This window comes from Dicentrarchus labrax, unplaced genomic scaffold, assembly GCF_905237075.1.
Source record: "Dicentrarchus labrax unplaced genomic scaffold, dlabrax2021, whole genome shotgun sequence".
NCBI classification, from domain to species: domain Eukaryota; kingdom Metazoa; phylum Chordata; class Actinopteri; family Moronidae; genus Dicentrarchus; species Dicentrarchus labrax.
Window position 1 is genome coordinate 23,464,863 of NW_026136720.1, and position 21,792 is coordinate 23,486,654.

General features: G+C 41.3%; 1 protein-coding gene across 1 annotated transcript in view; it reads right to left on the bottom strand.

Annotated features, from left to right (window-relative positions):
* Positions 1-21,792, bottom strand: part of cttnbp2 (cortactin binding protein 2) — an 84,751-nt gene that overhangs the window by 3,007 nt on the left and 59,952 nt on the right. Inside the window, exons 7-21 of the mRNA XM_051382574.1 lie at positions 19,822-19,972; positions 18,421-18,621; positions 17,444-17,561; positions 16,599-16,889; positions 12,389-12,484; positions 9,006-9,085; positions 7,991-8,077; positions 6,673-6,772; positions 5,132-5,293; positions 4,384-4,556; positions 3,579-3,757; positions 2,366-2,604; positions 2,056-2,250; positions 1,197-1,248; positions 796-895 (exon numbers count right to left, since the gene is read on the bottom strand). Of these exons, the coding sequence (XP_051238534.1) occupies positions 796-895; positions 1,197-1,248; positions 2,056-2,250; positions 2,366-2,604; positions 3,579-3,757; positions 4,384-4,556; positions 5,132-5,293; positions 6,673-6,772; positions 7,991-8,077; positions 9,006-9,085; positions 12,389-12,484; positions 16,599-16,889; positions 17,444-17,561; positions 18,421-18,621; positions 19,822-19,972 (2,224 nt within the window). The remainder of the gene's footprint in view (positions 1-795; positions 896-1,196; positions 1,249-2,055; positions 2,251-2,365; positions 2,605-3,578; positions 3,758-4,383; positions 4,557-5,131; positions 5,294-6,672; positions 6,773-7,990; positions 8,078-9,005; positions 9,086-12,388; positions 12,485-16,598; positions 16,890-17,443; positions 17,562-18,420; positions 18,622-19,821; positions 19,973-21,792) is intronic.

The following is a 21,792-nucleotide window of genomic DNA, read 5'->3' on the forward strand; positions in this document are numbered from 1 at the left end:
GAATCATTTCTTGTTTAGTAATTTTTAAATCTTAAAAATCAAAAGTCCAATATCTAGTTCTACTCCTCATCTCAAACAGCGCAGGAGCTAGTTTAAGCTGAAGGTCATTACCATGGCAGTGCGGTGCCCCGGACACACCTAGGGTCTCTATATTTGGAAGGATGACAGCGACGAATTAAAGAGTCAGGCATGAGTCAAAACATGTGACCTAAAAGCCCAGTGTTTGGAAATGTCAGTGTAATTAAGACCCATGTGGCTTCTGAACGGCCAAATTGTTTTCTGCGGAGGTTTATTTTGAATTTTCCTGGTTGACAGAAACACACGGTCCTCCAGAGGTCCTTCATTAAAGAGAGCTCATTCTATACCGCTTCAATCTGCTGTACTTCCCAATGTACATTTGTTGTAGCAAACACAAGTATTAGATTAAAGCCCTACAAGGAGTATTCATATTGTGTTGTTTCTGGCGCCCCTTGTGGACAGTGGTAGTGGTTTCTACTGCCCCATTCATTGATTTCAAGGGTAATCGGACCTGTTAGCAGGCATTAAGAATAACTGTATAAACATATCCAGTCTTCCTATTGTTTTTCTTTTTTGTTTAAGTAGTTCATACAGAGGCATCAGAATTAAATTTTGATTTTGTTTCATAACCAGTTTAAAACTCCTTGTAGTAGCTTTAAATAGATTAGTCTATCTAAATGAGTTCACGCTGCTATAAAAGATGGAGAATATTACAAAATGGACTGTCATGTTAGTCTAAACCTGCAAGGGGGGTTATGAATGTATGAGTGGCAGTACCTTGCTGATGTCTGGCTCGGACTTGCTGGAGCACATGGTCTGCAGCTCTCTGATTAAATCAGTCTCATCATCAGAGAACACAGACAGACCAACAGGCTCCCTGAAAGCAGAATGAAACACAATGAAGCGTCATTTTCTAGCTGTTAATACAGGGACATGTCCTATGACAACAAACGAATGCTGCTATTTAACACGCTTATTATTACACACTCATTGGTGCTGTCTGAGTTCTGTTTATGTGACTGAACCAGACACCAGTTTTATGATTGAGACGAGTCTGCTCTCTGCTGTCTTACTGCTGCAGTGCCAGTGCTGCACTGTTGGACCAATACTACTGCTACTACTAATATTGCATAATAATAATAATAATAACAATAATAACACATAGACAGAACACCAACCTCTGATCTTTGTCGTTGGAGATGAAGCTGACATCAGTGCTAGACAGTGAACCTGCAACACAAACATATATGAACCAATTTCAGTTCACTCAAATTACAAAAACATATTTTCACACTTACTCCTACATGAATCTATCCGAGGAAATACTTTTATCCCCATACAGTGAAGGTGAATGGAATTTTGTTTGCTGTACATACAGCATTAGTCTATTACATTTAAAAATAACTAAACAGCCTATTAAACACCGCCCTCTTGTGGATACTGCTGACAAAGCCAGCGTCAGTCAGTTCGGGGCTGGATCCATTTCTAGACCTCTACACCTCACAATGGGTCAACAAAGTCTGTCTCATTTCCAAGAACCCTTCAATTGCAGATCCTTTGCAGCCCTCTACATCCTATGGTCTGTTGTGCAATAACATTTAAAGGAGCATTCAAGTCCTCTTCAACTTGTAGAGTCAGGAATGATCACATATATTTTATATTATATCATATAATAAAGGTGTTTGAAGCCAGCATATGTCATTAATAAGAAACATATAAGTCATACAGATATTCGTACCATTTAGCCTGTGCCAACCTTCCATCATGTTATGTTAACTTAATATGGAACCTGTCCAAGTTCATATCACTTGTCTTTACACTTTACAAGTTTGAGGGAAGGTTCCTGGTGATACTTGTGGTATTTTTGGACTTTACAAAGTGACCAGGAGTGGCTGAATTCCCCATTAGATTTGTCCCCGTGAGGCCATATCCATGGGGGACAAAGTCATTTGGGGAAGAGAAGCAACAGGTTCAGTCTGACTTCAAGGTGATCTGAAGGACAGAGCATCCAAACCCCTGAACTAGCAGCCACCTTACCATCTCTAAAGGAACCGCCACAGCTCCAGTTTAAGGCGGGACTTCCCTTCTTCCGAGGGCTGGTGTTGGATCGTCTCAACTTGCTGCCATCACGTCCCTTTCTACCTCCTCCTCCGCCGCTGCTCCCTTTATAGGAGCCGATGGCTGACAGAGGGAAGGTCCCACCTCGAAATTCCAGCAGGTATCTGTCAATCTCTGCAGGAGATGACGGAAAAAATACAAATCAGTATCGTCTCATGTCCTACAACTCAAACACCGGCTGATGCAACATGTGAATGAAGCCTCTCTATCATCTGTGACGCCCACACACCGTGCCGAGGCAGAGGGCAGCCCAGGAGAACAGCCTTGTTGACCAGGATGCTGAGGGCGGCTTTCACCACAGCCTGCTGCCCGGCACTTAGCCCACAGTTGCTAGGAGACTGTCGCTGCGACGACGGCGAGGAGGAAGAGGAGGTAGTGGTGGAGGAGGAGCGCTTGGCTGTTACCCGGGAGATGATGGCTTCTTCCACACGGGGAACGACCACGGCGTTCCAGAGCCGAGCCAGCCACCTGAACACACACACACACACACACACACACACACACACACACACACACACACACACACACACACACACACACACACACACACACCATTAGTTATGGTTTATAAAACTACTAGTTTCTAGTTTAACTTCACAGTAATATTTCACGGCAATATTTGTCTTCCCAGTTCCCAGAGAAACAAGGAAAAAGATTTTTTTGTGGTGTTTGTCTGTTGGTCAAACACATTTTGCAGAGGTCACCTTGGGCTCCTAAAATATGCAATAGAGCGCTGCAGGCTGTGGCGCAGAGGCAGATCAGGTCGTCCCCTAATCGCAAGGTTGTTGGTTTGATCCCCGGCTCCTGGTGCCACATGTCGAAGTATCCTTGAGCAAGATACTGAACCCCAAATTGCTACCGATGCCGTGCATCGGTGTGTGAATGTGTATGAATGAGTGAGTTTCTGTTTGATGGGCTTCGCCATCGCTCTTCTATTCGTGTGAAAGGGTGAATGTGGCACGCAGTGTAAAAGCGCTTTGAGTGGTTGGAAGACTAGAAAGGCGCTTTACAAGTACAAGTACAGGTCCATTTACCATTAACCATATGCAGGGATGATATATTTTGTAGGCCAGCCTGGAAGCATAATCCTACTTCCTTTGACAAAACGTCAATGGGGGTTTTTCCATTGGATTTTGGATTATTGCAGAAAATAAACTCTGTGGCCAAAAGGTTTATGATACATGTTCTGCTCAGTGAGAGAATAAATTTTCTCATAAGGAAGGAACAGTTAAATATTCAATGTGATAACATAAGGAAAAATAGGTCAGGCCTGGAGCAGGCTTGTGACAGAAGCTAACATGTTAGCCAATGTAGCTTGCCATTGTTGGCCAACCAGGCTGTCTTGAACTAGCCTGTGTCTGCTATTGTAAACTAAACCTGAAAGAATGAGATCATTAACATGTTTACTCTGTATTCATTAACGCAGTAACACAAACACACACCTGACGATTGCCTGTGTGTTGTTTGGGACCACAGGACAGGATAGGAAGAGCTGCGGGCCCAGCAAAGCCTCACTGGTCCCCAGGCGGGACAGACAGGCATTGAGCTGCTGCCAAACCTGGTTCACCCACAACACCGACCGCTCCATGACGCCATCAGGTGACCAAACTCCAGTCCCCATCTGGAAGAGGAGTGGTGGAAGATTCAAGATTTAACATTTGTTTCTTTTGAAGAAGAAGATATACTTTATTGATCCCCTAGGGGAAATTGTCTAGCTGATAATAAAACACAACAAACAAGACAGTGATGGAACAAAAAAAGAGGTTCATCATTGAATTTCTTGACAGGTAAATCAATTAAAACAGTGCTTGACAACAAAACAGCTCGTTATTTATTCTGAGGATGTCTCCATGAATATATTCTTTATTTTACTGCCACAGCACTCTGATGGAGCACAATAAATACTGACTGAAACTAAACGTGTTTTGGAATTACAATTCTTATAACAATGCTTGATTCTAGTCAACAACTTGTTGAACCAACCATCTATTATTTGGTTATTTTTTTACCATTAACCATTTTAACACTTTTGCATTTATTTTTGTCACACAGTGGCAAAGATGGTGGCGAATTTGAGAAAGCTTTATCCAGGGAAAAAATATCTATAATTAAAACACCTACACTTACTCATTTCAGTCCAAAAAAAATTTAAAATCTAAATTAATATATTAATGTTTTGGGAAAAGAACAGATTCAGAACAGAGAGGATTTTATAAGCGTTTGGTAACAGTGAAAAAAAGGTCTGACCTTATGAAGCAGCTTCCTGCGGAGGTGCCTTCCCAGCAGGCCGTGCAGTGGCTCCTGGTCCCAGCGCAGTGATACCCAGCGGAAGTGCTGCTGGAGGCGGAGCTCGGATCCCTGTAGGCGGGGCTTTGACAGTGTGGCAACCAGGAAGCTGCCTTCATGAAAGTGGTGGGGACCTGAGGGATGAATAAACAGGAGGGTAGTTGTTATCTTGTTTTATAAAGATGACAATCTTGTTTTAATTATCTGACAGTTTTACCCAAAGTCACATCCATTAAGCCCAATTCTTGTACATTTCTCACTTGTTGGACAGTTATTCTGACTTTGGTTCAAACATTGTAACATAGTCTTACATATCAGATACTGCACAAACATGGCTAACTATATCTGAAAGGTTAATAGTGAATTAAATCTTTTGTAGAAAATAGACAAATTAATGCTATTCGCTTATTCGATAAGAAAGATCTCTGGTTATGTTAAAGCTACATTAATCAAATTGAATGGTTTTATGTCTATTCTTAGATAAGTTTAATTCTCTATTTCTTTTTTCCTCCACAAATAAACCAGCTTTTGACTTTTTAACACTGCTCTAAAACAGTACAACTATACAATCTTAGGTGCAGGCTTTTTATTACCGTACTTTTTACCCCCATAACACTATGGGGGTAAACGAGTATGCAGTAATGCTATTATCATAGAATTCTAGCACAGAGACTTTAAGGAGTCAAAGCCTGGCTGCAGTGAGTCATACCAGTGTTGAGAACCAGAGGTGAAGCAGAGCTCCGGTTGTCCAGACTGTGGCAGACGTCTCCCAGCAGGCCTGTTAGAGATGAAGCCTTCTCCAGTCCCTCCAGCAGCACTACTACACAGTGACCGGTTTGACCCCCCGACCCCACCGCCGGCACCAGGAAACCTGAGGCAGGAAGAGGCATTAGCCAACAGTAAAAGTGTTTCAGTCATGTTGGGACAGTCCTGTGGTTGTTAGCAAAATGGACATAGTGGACAAATAGGACGGTGATGTGTATCATACGTAATTAACTTCAAGTCTGAAAAGTAACAGTGAAAATGTCTCTCCCTAAAATCACCATGGCAACAGGAAGGCAGTTATGGACTGGCAACCCACCGCTGCCAGACGTTTCTTCAGATTGAAACAGTGCTGAGCTTACTCAAAAAGTAATGATTTACACATTACTCATGACTTTTTTTTTTAAACAAATGCATTACTTAACTTAATTACTCCCTGTAGAAAGTTTGTTTACCATTTTTTTTGCATAAGTCTACTCCAACAACATCGCACACAATATGAACTGCATTTAATGCAAACACAAACACACTCACTGGAGTTAACTACGGCTTTACAGTGGACCAGTCCAGCTTATTGAACGTGTTTATCACTAAAGCCTCAAGTCTCCCAAATTGAAAATCAAATTACATTACTGTATGTATGTGATTACAGTAATGCATTACACCCAACACACTAAAACATAGATAAACCCAAGAGGGTACATTAAGGAACCTTTAATTCTGACAATCTACACCTTGATTTAATATTAGCTGCTGCAGGTTTTACTGCTAGGTAGGTACTGATACTTGTTTCTTACACAGATGTGCTCCAGACTGCCTGACTGACCCTTTTATGTGAGGCCTTTCAGTTCCAGGTTAGCCCAGATTTCCTTGTTTTCATACTAAAGAACCTCATTTATAAATGTCACTACCTAATGGTATTTTTTTAAACACACTAACAAACATGTAGGGATTCTCTGATAAAAACTTTTTTGTTATGGAACTGTTGAATGATTGTCAAGTGGGAATGCGTCCCAATGATTATTCTCATTATCGATTAATCAAAGGATTATTTTCTGATTTGATTAACTGATAATTTGGTCTAAAGTGTCAGAAAGTAGTGAAAATGTAAAGAAAAACGGAGTCTTCTATGATAATAAATGGAGTGTCTAAGAAGAATTAAATATTCACATTTGAAACCAGAATGGATGCTGACACCAGTGATTTTTTGCTTAAATAATTGATTATAAAAACTGATTCAACTACTAATTATTTCTCTAAATGACTGCATCCAAAAATAATCTACTAATATAATAATCTAAAAATCTCATTGCTGCTGCTGTGTGAAACCTGCATTTGCTGTGCATGTACAGTATGTGTGTTTGTGTGTCAGTGTATTCCTGTCAGTGTGTGCATTATATATTTATACATTGGTGTGCTTGCGAGTATTTAAAAGCACCTGTATCTGCGTGTGTGTGTGTGTGTGTCTGTGTGTGTGTGTGTCCCTACCACAGGTGATGAAAGTCTGCAGCAGCTGCTCTTTGGTCAGGCTCTCCTCCACTTCCACCCTCACCACGTCACAGCCAAGCCCCCCCGCCTCCTGCTTTGACTGGTGGAGAGAGAGATGGGTGGGGGAGATGAGTGAAGAGACAGAGAGGTGAGAAGGGAGCACGTTGTCATGGAAACAAAGGAAATCTACTACTACTACTATGCGCTGTGAGAAATGGAGCAAGAGGAGAATTTGAATGAGCATAAAGGGCTTTTCCAGACACATCGCTGTTATCAGAGTACGGTCGAGATGAAGCTGCTGAAGACATCTTCCTTCCTTTCTTCATTTCTTTTTACATGTCATAGTATAACACACATGTTTTAAATGATATGGCATAACATCAACAGTGACAGGTTGAAAAGGCAGAGGTAAGAAGCAGTACTGGGGAAAAACAGGTGACAGAGAAAGAATAGATATGTATTCAGCGGTTCTCGAACTGAATTCATATTAATTAATTAAACACCATCAAGTAGGAGAGGACAAGTTGTTTTTCAAAGAGGTCAATGTACATAAAACCTTTTTCATTGCATACATTTAACAATTTTCAGCACCAATTTATTCTTTATACTATCACATTCACTTCATCTGCTCATATCAGATTTCTGTTCCGCTGCAGAAAAAAAACATTGATGCCATGGTAACACGAGTCATGAAAACACTACAAAATGTGCTCTGACCGGTAGAAATTATACCAATGATACAAATGTCATCCCTACTGGTGTTCATTTCTACTGTATTACTGAGTTATCCTTAAATCCCAGACATGTAGACATACCCAAGCAGGACTGGGTCAGTGGCTGACCTCAGGTCTCTTGCCCTTTGCATCCAATTTCTCTTTCATTGCATCACACTGTGGAACAGAGTCAAATTGAACTTTCCCAAACTTTTTAATCTCAGAAACCTCTGACATGAAAAAAGGTCAGAATTTCACCTCTCTCACAGTCCTCTTGTGTGGCCGTGAAAGAATTTGCTTTGAAGAGGAATCGATTTAAGAAGGGCTGCAATGTTTGACAGATGGTTGACAGTTCTCTCCTTCACTCAGACATCTACATGAAACCTTACTTCACCTGACTGGACAGGCGCACCACTCGCTGGTATGCTGTTGGCATTTGGGTCTGACCACAGTAGCTATTCTGGGATTAAATCCTTCCTGAACTACGGGAAGGAGCATTAGCGTCATATATATATGTGTATCTATGTTGGTAGCTACAATTTACTGTCAGTGAATACTTAACTGAAATGGATTTTTCTTTAATTTCAATTACTGGGATGACGTACCTTGATGCGGTGGGCAACCAGATTGGCGATGTACTCCTGACAGCTGCCCTCAAGCCCGTGAAAGATGAGGTTCCCGTACTGTTCCACCTGGATGGATAAAAGAGTTAGTCAATTAACTGACAAACAAAAGTGTTAGAGTACTAGTGAGAATTATGTAATAATGAATGTAGTGATGATGATGTACGAATTGCTGCACTCTTTAAAACTCACTCTGGTTCAGGGCATGAACTAAATACATGTTGCATTGTATTTAAGGTAATCACAAAATAAACAAGAATCTGTATTAAGGCGAGAATGAAATGAATGAATTGGTTTTTGGGTAAATTGAACTTATTTTTTTGATAAATAGTTTTTTATAAATTCCTAATGTTCCTCCTTTTTGTGTTCTTATAAATAAAATACTTGATTAAATGCAACATACGTGGATTTGTAATAATAATGATAGTTGCAGCAGAAACTACCTTAATTCAGTTGCATGCTACAGCAGTGATCTAAGCTGTGAAACATATTTCACTGACACACTTTCAAGTCGCTGTGGATTAAAGCATCGACTTACTGTCAAAATGTAAATCAGTTGTGAAAAGTAGGACAATAAACATTTACAGATGCTGCTGGATAAGATCTCAGCCCAGAGATTGTTCAGTTCCTTAGTCTGTACTGTCACTGATGTTTCTTTTATCTTCATGTGCTACCATGAGTTTTATTCTCTCGTAAAATGTTCTCTTGTGATGACAAAATCTCGCCTCAATTCCCTTCAGCTCTCACTTCTTCACCTCGACACAGCCAGCAGGGGGCACTGTAGCTGTTAGAAATATTGAGCACTTTAATCCTCCCTCTCTCGCTACTTCCTTTCATGTGTCCATCACCTCATCTCTCTCTCTCTCCTTTGCCTCTCTTTACCATTCTCTTGTTGCAGTCTTCGAGCTTCCTCTCCATTTTTCAACGTCTTACTCATCTAATCCCTCGCGGTCCTTTGTGTGTGTTTGCATGTGTGTGTGTGCATGCTTGCGCGTACCAGGCGGACGTAGTTGTGCAGCAGCGGCAGGGGGAAGAGGTATTCCAGAGCCAACTCATCGAGACACGACTCAGACAGACCTGTCAAAAACACACACACACACACACGCACAAGAATCACACAATAAATCCTCAAATCCGCTCTGGTTTACATGCTCAGTGTCAGCAGCCGACAAGAGCAAGCTTTAACTCTTCAGTTACATCACCAAGCGTCAGACCTCAAGGTGCCCTTGTGGTTAGACTGTACTGAAACTTAAACCCCACACGTTCAATGCCCACAACATTCATCAGCCGTTGGTCCTGAGGTACGTTTCAGCTAAGGCCCTGCAATATAGGAAATGTAAGCACGAGTGGAGATTAATTAGAGCAGAATGAGCGGTCAGTGTGGCTGTTTACTCACTTAATAATTCTTAATGTTTTATATCAATGAGTAGGATGAATCACAGCTGTCAGAGGTTTTAATCTGCTTCCTGAGGAAATACACACTAAATCAAAAGCACTTAACTCCTCCTCCCTCAAGGATTCCCATTAAACAGCTTTTCAGATGCTCCAAGAGTCCTCTCTAATTTTGAAAGCTTTTGTAATTATATTTGATGCACTGCTAAACATCAGCTTGACACGTCAATGAATCTACTACTGCCTCAAATCTTCTTGCTTCAAATGCAAGAAGATTGCTGAATCCAGTAGAGTAATTAGTCTTAATTACATTATTCTGGTTAGTCCTTTAATGTCTTATTCTTTCTTTAAAGATACAGACAATTGCTTCAAATCACCAGCAATGACTCGTATGCATCGACAACATCCATTGTTTTCTCTGCGAGACCACGGCACACGCCTACAGCTCCTTCAAACGTGTCCAGACAGTTCCATTTAAACCCAAGTATATATTCATTTTCTTTAATGCGAATGACATTCTATATACATGTTGAACTGTATCTGTACTTGTAGACCAATCAACATTCTTCCATGTTCAGCTGACCCGCTGTGCACTAACAAAAAGACTCCTGATTAAGCTAGCAATTCATTTGAATGAACTGATTGGAGGCGTATGAATACCGTCTCCATTTCCCCTATAATTAGTCCTGAATTACGCAAGTCTTTCCAGGAGCCTTCATATGAATTTCAAGTTACATATTAGATCCTTTCTGGGAATTTGAGGAAAGTTTGAGGCAAAGAAGAAGAAAGTAAAGATGAAAATGAAGAAGAAACTTGAGGGGTGAAATATGCTTGGATTTTATGGGTGTGAGTGATAAGTATCAACCATTATTTTACACACTGTCTCTTAAGCGTCTCTTATCATATTTCCTGGGAGGCAATGAGTATTAGATTTATTATTACAGCTGTTCAGTAATAGATTTTCTTCCACTGAATCCCGTGAATGCTGTGAGTGAAAGACAAGAGAACAAGAGGAGGGTGAAAACTGAAGCGTTGGATGTTTCCTGGCACAGTAATGGTGGGCGGACGGACGGACGGACGGACAGGCAGGCCGATACTCCTACTATATACCCCACACACACACACACACACACACACACACACACACACACACACACACACACACACCTTCATACAGATGCACTCCTCATTTCATGTCACGTATTCTGAAGGGAGATGGGTCAGAAAGACGGAGATGAAGGCAGACATGGAGAAAGACGCCTAGAGAGGCAGAAAAAGAGAAAATGAACTGATGAACGAGTGGACAGCGGAGGTGGAGAGAGAAGGAAAGCTTGGCTGCTGCTCACTCTGATTTCCACAGTGCCAGACTATTGTTAAGTCTTTTTTTCCCCTGACTCACTGAGACGAGAAATGCACTAGATAAAGCAATTGAAGGAACGGAGGCAGCAAAACAGAAGCAGCAGCAGACAGTAAGAAAGATTATTCCAATATCTGTAGAATGAGAGTGTCTGCCGCTGTGACTCATCTATAATCATTAACAGTGGTATCTAAGGAGCCATTCTGGTTCTATCTGCGGCCCTGTTCTGCTCCCAGGTATGTCTTCAGAAATGGTGTAAAACAAAGATTAATTTCATTTAGGGACCGCTTGGATATTTACAATGCCAACATGACTAACACATAAAACAGTATTGTGTATCTCCAGTGTAGTGAGTGTATCATTATCAGGCATAGAAGCTGAGAGTGGAGGTGGTTGCAATCAATTTGGTTTGGTATCCTCACTGGTGACCATTTCCCCTGGTTGGAGACAGAGTCCAATCAACTGGGAAGCCATCTTTCACTATTAATGTAGATTGTCTAGCTAGGTAGTTTGTTTTTAGCTAACTTAAGATGTGACTATATATGTTGCTTTTATCTTTTCAGTCTAGCACATAGCCTATCTAAGTACAGGAAAGGAGAAAGCTAACCGAGGTTCTGACCGAGTCCTGCACAACTTATTGGAGCACACAGCAAATGGGAGCGGGACTTCGGAAAGGTCAGTTCAGTCTAATTATCTGGGCAGGTTGCCTCCACATGCAAAACTACCAAAACTGGAAACAAAACATCTGTTTAAGCTATACAACGTTGTATAAACTCTTGTGTTCATTCTGTTAAACCATCTATCACTGCAGATATTTTTCTATTTTTCCTATCATGACAATACAGATTTTGTCTTTTTTTGTCACATCATAATTCTGTGCTTCCACATTAGATGTCTGTCACAGGTCTACATGTAACAATAAAAATCTGAGGCAAGAAAAAGAAAGAAGAAGATGATGAAGCCAGCAGCGGCTGGCCTTGGTAACCCATGTTATTTTTCAGCAGTCCACAAAACTAAATCAGAGTGAAACTGGCATGTGTAAACCCAACTCAAGATTGAGCGATGTCTGTCTCTTTTTAAGTGTCAATCGCACTTGTGACAAATAGGTTGACTTGCTTCATTTCCTCTCAATCAGACCTTGTGTCCCTGTGCAGCCTCGGTGTCCCTCGCAGCCGCGAAAACGCCCAGAATGTGCCTCCACGTCTATCATTAGTGTTGTTATTTTTTGCACGTACTGGAAGAGCAGCAAGCAGCACATTTTCATTTTTTGAAATAAAACTGACAGGCTGTTCATCTATGTGTGGATTGAGACCTGAGGACAGACCTATCCTCTGTGCCAATGGACAATCATCACTTATGATAATTTATAAACTCTGATTTAGTTTGGATTTTGACTGATTGTTACTTCAAGTATTCAAAATACTTGAAAATGTTCTGGCTCAAATTTTCCTTCATGCAGTGTAGCTCAGTAGGCAGATCCTGGTCCATCTCTGCCCACGCTACAAATGCATCCAAACTGATTTGTAAGGGCCTTTCATCCACCAAATGGCGTTTGTTACCAGTTGTGATAGCTCTGATTCCTGTTTTGGCTTTTTGCTGCTGAATGAAAACTCTGGTCGGCAGGTTTGTACCTTTCAGGCGGATCGTGATGCACTGGCTGAGAGGCTTTCTGACCAGGTCCCAGGGGGATACAGGCAGCTCCTGACCTGGCACCCACTCAGTATCTCCTGGAAGAGAAAAGCAGAGACATAGACGCATTAGGATAATAAGGCTGTACACACACTTGTTGTACAGAGTGTAAATGAGTACACTCACACACACACACACACACACACACACACACACACACACACACACACACACACACACACACACACACACACACACACACACACACACACAGTGTATGCATAAATTATATATACTAAATATTCTCCTTCTTTAATATATGATGCAGGAGAAACAGTATGACTGCTTCTCTCACAGGAACTAATTAGAGCAAATACACATCGCATTAGGACATGCAAGATGATGCATCATATGGGACATTTTAGAAATTAAAATGTAATCTGCATTTCCTGGAGAGTGGAGCAGGTCCCTACCCTACTGTCCCATGAATAGAGAACCAGTATGAAAGTAGAGGATACAGTTTGAGAAAACCAGCGGATGCTAAAAAAGATTTTTACATCTTCTCTCCTACTAGACTACATACAATATGTTTACCATGTATCATGTGAACACTGTCTTTAATAGGAGAGCTGCGCCTGGAATCAAACTGGATAGGTAGAAGTTTTTCCTTCTACCTTCCCACAGGCATCTGAATGCATTGAAACAGTTTTTTAAACAGTTCCTGCTCTCAAGGGCCTCACCATGCAATATCACAACAACCCGTTTTTGTAAAATGTGTTTATCATCACACCGACATGAATGGAAACCAGTGTCTGCCTAGAGAAATACAATTATCTTTCAATCACTCTAAAACCCAAATATCCATTTTAAAAAGTGGTCAGCACAGATTGTCTTTTGGTTGTGAGACATAGTGCTTATGTATGATAACTATACAGGTAAAACCACATCCCTGCAGCTTACTTAGGGCCACATCATTTGAACATTGTTCTGAGGACAGGTAGCAATGGGGAAATAATAAAGCCATTTGGCAATTGAACACAGGGGCTGACAGTTCAGCTAGAGGCTCAGTGACAGATGACTCAAACCTGCAGTTTTAAAGGGGGGCCGCTCTACACTCTACAGTAAAGTCATAAAGCTTCCAGAAGTGGGGGTTTCATTCCCCTGTGGTGAAATACAGCACCGCTTTTGTAGAAGTCCCAATTTATCCTGAGTTAAAGTTACCAAACTATTGCTGCACTTTTGTTTCATCCCCAAGAGAAACTGTTAAGGAAAAAGGAGGGTTCTCTCTCTAACTGAACATGAAAAACTTTTTACAAACAACTAAACTTCCTCTACTGTAAAAAGTAACTGAAGAGTACAAAGCAACATAAGAGCAGAAGTTGCTGGTTGTATTCCCACTGGAACTAGCCGTGTAGAAACCAGGGCAACAACTAATTATTTTCAGTATTGATTACACCGTTATTTTCAATTGATCTTTTTAGTTATAAAATGGCATTGTAAAAAAAATGACCATGGTAAGGCCAAGGTGACATTTTTAAATTGCTTGTTTTAACCAACCAAAAGTCCAAAACCCAAAGTTACTCAGGGTATAGGGTGGGGCGATATGACGATATATTACATGCAATGGTAGAATTTAGCTCTCTGCTGATTTGGACAGCAGGACTGCTTACTAACGTTATCATGTGATGTGAGAGCGATAGTTGGTGGCAGTAATGCACCTCTAGCTAGTTTGCCAACAACCGCAGAAGAAGAGAGTGACAAGAAAACAAGGAGGAGGAAATTGTAAATTACATAAATAACACTTAAATATTTTATTTTTAACCAAGTTTTGACAGTCCAGAACTATATACTACAGTGTAGGACACTGAAACGCAGCAAAGTCTCACATTTGAAAACCTGTTACCATCATATTTACAGATCAAATTATCAACTAATGATTGATTGATTGATTGATTGATTGATTGATTATCAGAATAGCAGCCGATTAATCCTCTGTCAAATAACTTATTAATTAATGACTTATCATTACACTTTTTAGGTGAAGCTTAGGCATTTTTGTTCAAAAATCATTCAAATCAACATCTGATAATCAATTAATAATTTGACTACTAATTGTTTCAGCTCAAAAATGTTTTACAACCTCTAAGTTCTTTGTGCTGTGGCTATCTTGCTCAGGACATTCCTCTAAAATATTGCTTACTTTTCTGCTGACTAATTGATCAGCTGACTATGGGATTAAGCACTAGTTGAAACATGTAAGAAGTTTTAGTGCAGTCAAAAGGCTGCCATCAAACTGCAGGGATCTCATGAGAATTGCCCTCAAAAGTATACAGTCCTGAGCCACACCCACACACCCACCCACCCACACAGAGGGAACTGAGAAATATATGCAGACACACACAGACACAAAGCCAGACACCAAAGAGTGTCTGGATGTCAGCAGTTTGATCCCGGTTGACACAGAAGACAGACATTTTCTCCTAAATTGGCATCTTCCTCCACCCCCCCATCTCATCCATTATGCATCCCTCCTCTGCTACTGCTTTCTTTCATCATCAGCCCCAAACCCCCCCCCCCCCCCCACCACACACACACACACACACACACACACACACACACACACACACACACACACACTTTTCCTTATTGCCCTGAAAACACAGTAACAGTATGAGAGGCCGTTAACGTGTGACACAAAGATGCGAGGTGAGACTAATGCAGACAGACAGAGAGAGAAGCAGTCGTTGCCATTTGAGGTAGAGGGCATCAGTTTACTTTTTATTAGTCTCTATCCGTCAGATGGACCTGCACTGCAACACACAAATACACACACATGTAACTCTAACCCTAAACCAGCCGCTCGTTGAGGAGAACCAACCACACACTGATGACATCTGATCACCAGAAAATCAGACCCAGAGGCAACATATGCACCGACAGATTAATTATTCATCAATTCAAAGAAAAAGAAAAACGGTATCGTGTTTGAAGCTCTGACCCTCCGCCAAACAAACAGCGTGTCATCTAACACTGCACATCTTGTTCCAGCTGAACATACGGGGAGTAGCTTCACATTAAACTCTAGAGGTTTTACAGTTTAACAGGTAACAGCCAGTCTGAGATAGACTTAAGTAACAGAGAAAAATAAATTTCATAGTGGTTCTTACTCAATATATCAATATAGACCAAGTGACAGGTTTGTGAGGAACACCTAGCTAATACAACAGCCCTACCCCCACATCATACATTCACAAAGGTTTTAATGTAGGATGGCATTCTGCCGAGCTCATGACATTTCATTCGCTTGGCAGATTTACATTTGTGAGTGAGTCTGGCAATGCTGTGCCAGGTTAGTTAATGTTCAGTTGTTGATCAAACTGTTTTAGGGAAGTGCTGATTGAACTGTATGGTCATTCTGAAGGCTGTGCTTTGTAGAGCTGTTTCTTAAAGGTTGTGTGCCCCATTTATATCAGTTAGGGTGGACTAAACATCTCAGTATAAAATAAACTAAAATAAAGCACAAACTACAGACTCCAACATAATCCTAAAGTTTAATCAACAGCTCACTGAAACAGTTTCTATTAAAACTGAACATTATAACCTTTAAGATGGGAGGGTTTCTCGCAATTGTGTCACTGTACAACATTACGCTAATCAAGTAGACTTCTGAGCTCCGATTTTCATGATTTTATGCGACACATTTTAAAAACTGACACAATTCAATACCTTTAACATCGAACTAGTCAGCTAATCTAGCCCGCAGCTTAAAGGCCAAATAATGGACTTAAGCGTCAACACACAAGTACTAGAGATGCTAGTAGATTAACTTATGGTTATGTTCCTGAAACAGGTACAATGATTGATAAGTAACTATATAAACACAGAATCAGGCAAATGAGTCAATGTTATTTTCCCCATCAGCACAGAAAGAGCTTATTTACATTTAACTTAATCAGCTGTTTACCACTACACGGACAGACGCTGGCAACATAAACCTGTAGTTACACTGAGTGAAACACAACAAGAGGGAATGGACCACTGCCAACAAGATTCACCTCACCCCATTATTTATCACATTTAGGTGCCGGCAGCTACTGTAATTGAAAAAAGGTACATGGGAAGGCTCAGAGCAAACTAAGAGCAGCAGCTTAAACATCAACAGATAGAGATAAATCAAGGCGGGCAGAGATATAAAATTACACGTCTCCTCACCTATAAGGATGGAGGCGATACTGGCAGGCCCGAGGCCTAGTGGTGGGCGTTGTGCCTCCTCACTAGCGGTCTGAGATTCTCCACAGAGGGTCTGGAGATAGGAGGTAAAGGCGTGGCTGAGGGCGGAGCTCAGCTGAGACCAACGCATCGATCGGTCTACTGACACTCTGCCCAGCACCAACTGGCTGCTGGTGACGCCCTTCGTCTCTTCCTCCAGGGCCTCCACAGGACACATGGACCCCGCTCCCCCTCCACCTGAACACTGGAGACGCACCAGGACCCGGTACAAGTCTAGAGGCAGAGGGAACAGAGGAGGAAAGAAGTGTCTTATACATGTATATACAAGTACACATTTTCAGGCCTATATATATATATATATATATATATCTTGCAGATCTCATACTGCTTTTCAACCTTTAAGTGATGTAAATAAAATGGATAATTAGGTAGTATATAATTATTATATTACAGTAATTGTCCTGTTAATATGATCAGAAGTACAAAAAAGATTGGGCCACTGAAAATGTGTAAACCATCTTTGTTTTAGAATCAACCTGCCCTGACTTATATTAGGAATGTTGTCAGTATGACCATGACTCAACAGTGCTGTGATCTCAGCTTGTCTCAACCTGTCTGATCACATGACCGCTCATATCTTTTCCAATGTTGGACTATACTTGACATGTAATCATCGCCATGTCCCTAAATCAGCAATGGAAAATGGAGTTATATTGTAACCAATAAGAATGATAGCCAAAATGGCAAAATAAGACCCGTGTATTTAATAAGCAGAATCTGTCTTTAAGGCATGAAACCCATGTGCTAATACACACAGACACACTCACACAGGTTTTCAAGTAGATCTTTGCAGTCATCAGTTGCCACATCATGAATAGTGCGATTACACTTGTCCCTCCTCTCAATGTCCTGTTCACTGTGGCTGCACAGCACCTCCAGACACTCCTACGTGCACACACACATGCACACATACAGATCACAATCACAAAACAATTTGATGACAAGACAAAAAAGCTTTTTTCAGATGGACAGCTTATTTGGTCTTTGTGAGTAGTGTACAGTCTGTATATAAAGAATTTTTGCAACACAAGCTCTTGTGTGTCATGAAAGCACATATTATTGACTGGTCTTCATTCATATTCAAGTCAGACTCTCCGTCTAGTTTAGTCTGGAGTCTCCTGCATTCGTTTGAGCTGAGCGGGATGTTTCAGCCAGCAAGGTCAACAGTCCCATTAGCCTGCCACTGTGGAGACTGATGGAAGGGCTGGACACAGACAGAGTGGACCGATCATAATCAGTCAGGGTAGTGTACATAAATACACACAATGGTGGAAACATTTTAACAGTATATCGACTATAGCAGTAGATGAGTAATGAAAGCAGGAGGTTGACTTAATGTAGAACCACTGAGATTAAAACAGTCCTTTTGGCCACCAGGCCCAGATACATTACGCTTTATACAGTTAATGTTAGTGAGCTATTGCCTATTTACACATCAGGCAGCCATGGAGCAACATTAGCATTCATTTGAATTCGGTCCATCTAATGAATGTAAGGCCACTGCTCTGCCTGCCCTTTGGCGGGTACAGTATCAGAACTTAAACCACGCAGAAAATGTGCCTTGAAGCCAAAACAATAAACTTAAAAGAGGCCAAAGAGCTCTGTAGTTGTGCACACTGTATAACTGTGGTTCAGCCTTACAAGTTAACCCTTTTACACATCAACATCACTTACTTTTTTTACTACATCAAACATAGTTCAAGTTAATTCATTGTAATAATACATTTTGGTGGCTCTTCCTCACCTTGAGGCCCAGGGCAGCAGCCATGTGTGCAGCCGTCCAGCCGTCATTGTTGGCCTGGTTCAGCAGGGCAGCAGGCAGAGCCAGTGTGGTGGGGGGATCAGGGGTCACAGTGGGATCACCCTGAGTCGGGTGGCAGAGGAGGAGACGCAGCGTGTCCACGTGTCCTGAGCGCACCGCCGAATGGAGAGCCGTGCAGCCGTCCTGTAGAGATAAAGGGGAATTTATATCCATATGCACATTGTTACTACTAACACCAGACTCTGACTTTAGCTTTAAGGAAACCAGTGAATATTCCCATTCAAACTTTACTGAAATGATTGATAGAAAATCTGAATTGTTACTGATTCATTTTCTGTTGATGAACTAATCAATCAATCAACTAACTGTTTTGGCTTTAGTTTATACACACAGAAGCACACATTATGATACATACACCTCAAATTCTCAGTCTAAGTTTTTACTCAAAGTCACAGAAAAATACCCAGAATCCTTGACCATTTTAAGCTCATTTCCACCTCCACTCGTATAAAAGTTGGCGCCAGCTCTACCAGGTGAGCTACCAGGGTAACCTGTCAAGACTGCTTTTTACCCAAATTTTTATATTTTGTATTATGAATCTACAACATGAAAAATGAACCCCAATACAAACAAATTTTTAAAAAAAAATCAAGCTCTGACTGTACTGATTGCACATTGAGACTGTACTCTCATATCACAGCATAGTACTCTTCCTCGGTGTTAAATCGTTACGTTTGACCCAACACACGGGCCAACATTTCTGGTGTCTAAAAATACATCTGTGCTGAAGAGGTCAGATATGCTATAGAGACTTTGGCAGCTCTCTGGCTCAGCAGGGAAGCCAAGCTAAATGTAGAACAAAGCAGGTAACTAAATATAGGGCCTCATCACATGCTGCCACGGCAACTAACAGGAACCTATGGTTACCATGGAGACCCTGGAAGCCCATACATCAATTAGCTTGCACCAATTAGACAACGGAACCCCTGAGAATGCTTAAATCCTTTACATGAAGCAAGATATGTGTGAAACAGTGAAGAGTAACAAGTGACACAATGTGAGAAACACCAGACCAAAGTAGGAAACAGGAAATATATCTGTAAGGCTACATTCCTGTGTCCAAATTATTGTATATACTGATACTATACTGACTATTTTACACAAGATCTTGTGTCAAACACAGTTGCGCCATAACTCTAGAATCTAGGAACAAACACTATCTTGATATTTAAGGAGCAGCAAAAATGGGAGCACCATGCAGAGCTGCCTGTGTTATTCACAGGAGATCAAATGTTTTCTTACTGTCCAAAATTAATTTCCTAATGTTTAAATCTTGTCTGGTACATCTACAGCCAATGGCCAGTATGCCTGGAGCAGACTTACCGTAGGTGTGAGCGAGCGATCGGCTCCGGCGCTCAGCAGGACCCGGACACAGTCCAGCCTGCCGGCCTCACAGGCCAGTAAAAGAGGAGTCTGTCCCCCTGCCGCCGCCAGATCCACAGCAGCTCCTGCAGCCAGCAGCACCTCCACACAGCTGGGAGGCAGGGTGGGGTAAGAAACACACATGCACAAACAAACATATAAATATATATACTATACAGAATACGCACATACTGTACGGTGTTAACTCATACTGTGTAATATATTGGTCTGGCAGATATTAATGGTTGATAATATTTGTTAATTCTGTATTGTAAGAAGGGCATGATATGCAGACACCTTTTTGGTCAAAAATATATTTGTTCATCTCACATATATCTGTATGTGTGTACATTTGGGCAGATGCATTTTTTTTATTATTTTACCTTCATTTTTATTATTTAGTTTATTATATATATTGTGTTGTATACAGACATTCTCATTTTGCTGTACATACACATATGTAAACCTATAGACAAAAGAAATGCATGCAATAATTACACATGTAAACTTCTGAGTCTGAGCAGAAACTGCTCAGAGACAAGAGAAGACATCAATCAGCCCTCCACCGGTAACTGATCATCTGAGGAAAATTGAGCCTGTCTGCTAACACGACAACTGAGTCACGACCACCGAAAAAACAGTTAACCCCATCAAATTGTTGTGTGGGGGGGTGTGTGTGTGTGTGTGTGTGTGTGTGTGTGTGTGTGTGTGTGTGTGTGTGTGTGTGTGTGTGTGTGTGTGTCAGCATGCCTTCTGGATATCCCCACTCCATAAATAACAGTGTGATCAGATATTACAACACTGCACATTCCCCAGCTGGTCCTGGGCATCACACAACACACACAGACACACACAGACACACACAGACACACACAGACACACACACACACACACACTTCAGTTGACAAAGCCTCTCTGGCTTTGAGCTTGGGATTCATCCTGGATCAATACGTGTGATCAGAACTGGCTGTGTATAGTGTAGGAGAAGATGTTTCCATCATCATTAATAATGAATAATGAGAGCTCTGGCAACGTCTGAGGGGAAACTACCAGCTGGAATGATATCAAGCTACAAACATGAATGACAGCTGCCTGTCATTGGGCTTATTTTAGCTGTGGGAAATCACCCCATAAAGCTTCATGAGTGATGCAGAACTAGTCTTAACCTGACAGTCTATACTGTATGCCACAAAGCTGCCAGTTCATACTGGTGCGCTGACACTACCGAACAGACATGCTGGCACTGCTTTTGGCACCCAATCCCAACGTGGTTAACGGCACTGGTCTAGCAGCCGTATTTCACACATGGGACGTTCCAGCTGTGCTCGCCTCGCAGCAAAACATGTGATGAGTCATCAATTGAAAACTCATACAATACTGTGATAATGTCACAATCAATAACATTGTCACAGTGATACATGAGGAGAGGTCCCAAACATCAAGAACAGTATAAAGGCTCTTAAATCCCATTTTCACGGGACGAGTATTACCAGTGGACCTCTAGTCATTTTTCATAATTGCAGAGGTCAGCTAACAACCTCAGCTTAACAAGTAAAGCCTCAAATTACCATATTTCACCAAAAACAGAGGTCCTGTGGTATTATTAGAGCGATTTGGCATCTCTTTAATGTGGGATCTTTTTTTTTTTGCAAGGTGTCAAACTGTTATTTTAATGTGAGTGAGCGGAACTTAACGTGGAGAGGCAGGGGGAGGGGGAGAAATATGGTCCTGCATGCATACAGATCATTGATGTATTAAGATCAGTACAGTTTTTTTCTGTGTGGAGCGAAGTGATTTCCTGCAGCTGTCTGCAGTGTTTCAGGCTTTTATCCACATTTCAGCACTGAGATTGGTCTATAATGAAAATGGGAGTGCAAACGCCTTTTCTGTTGTATCGCATCTAGAACATAATCTACTGAAATGTCCATCAAA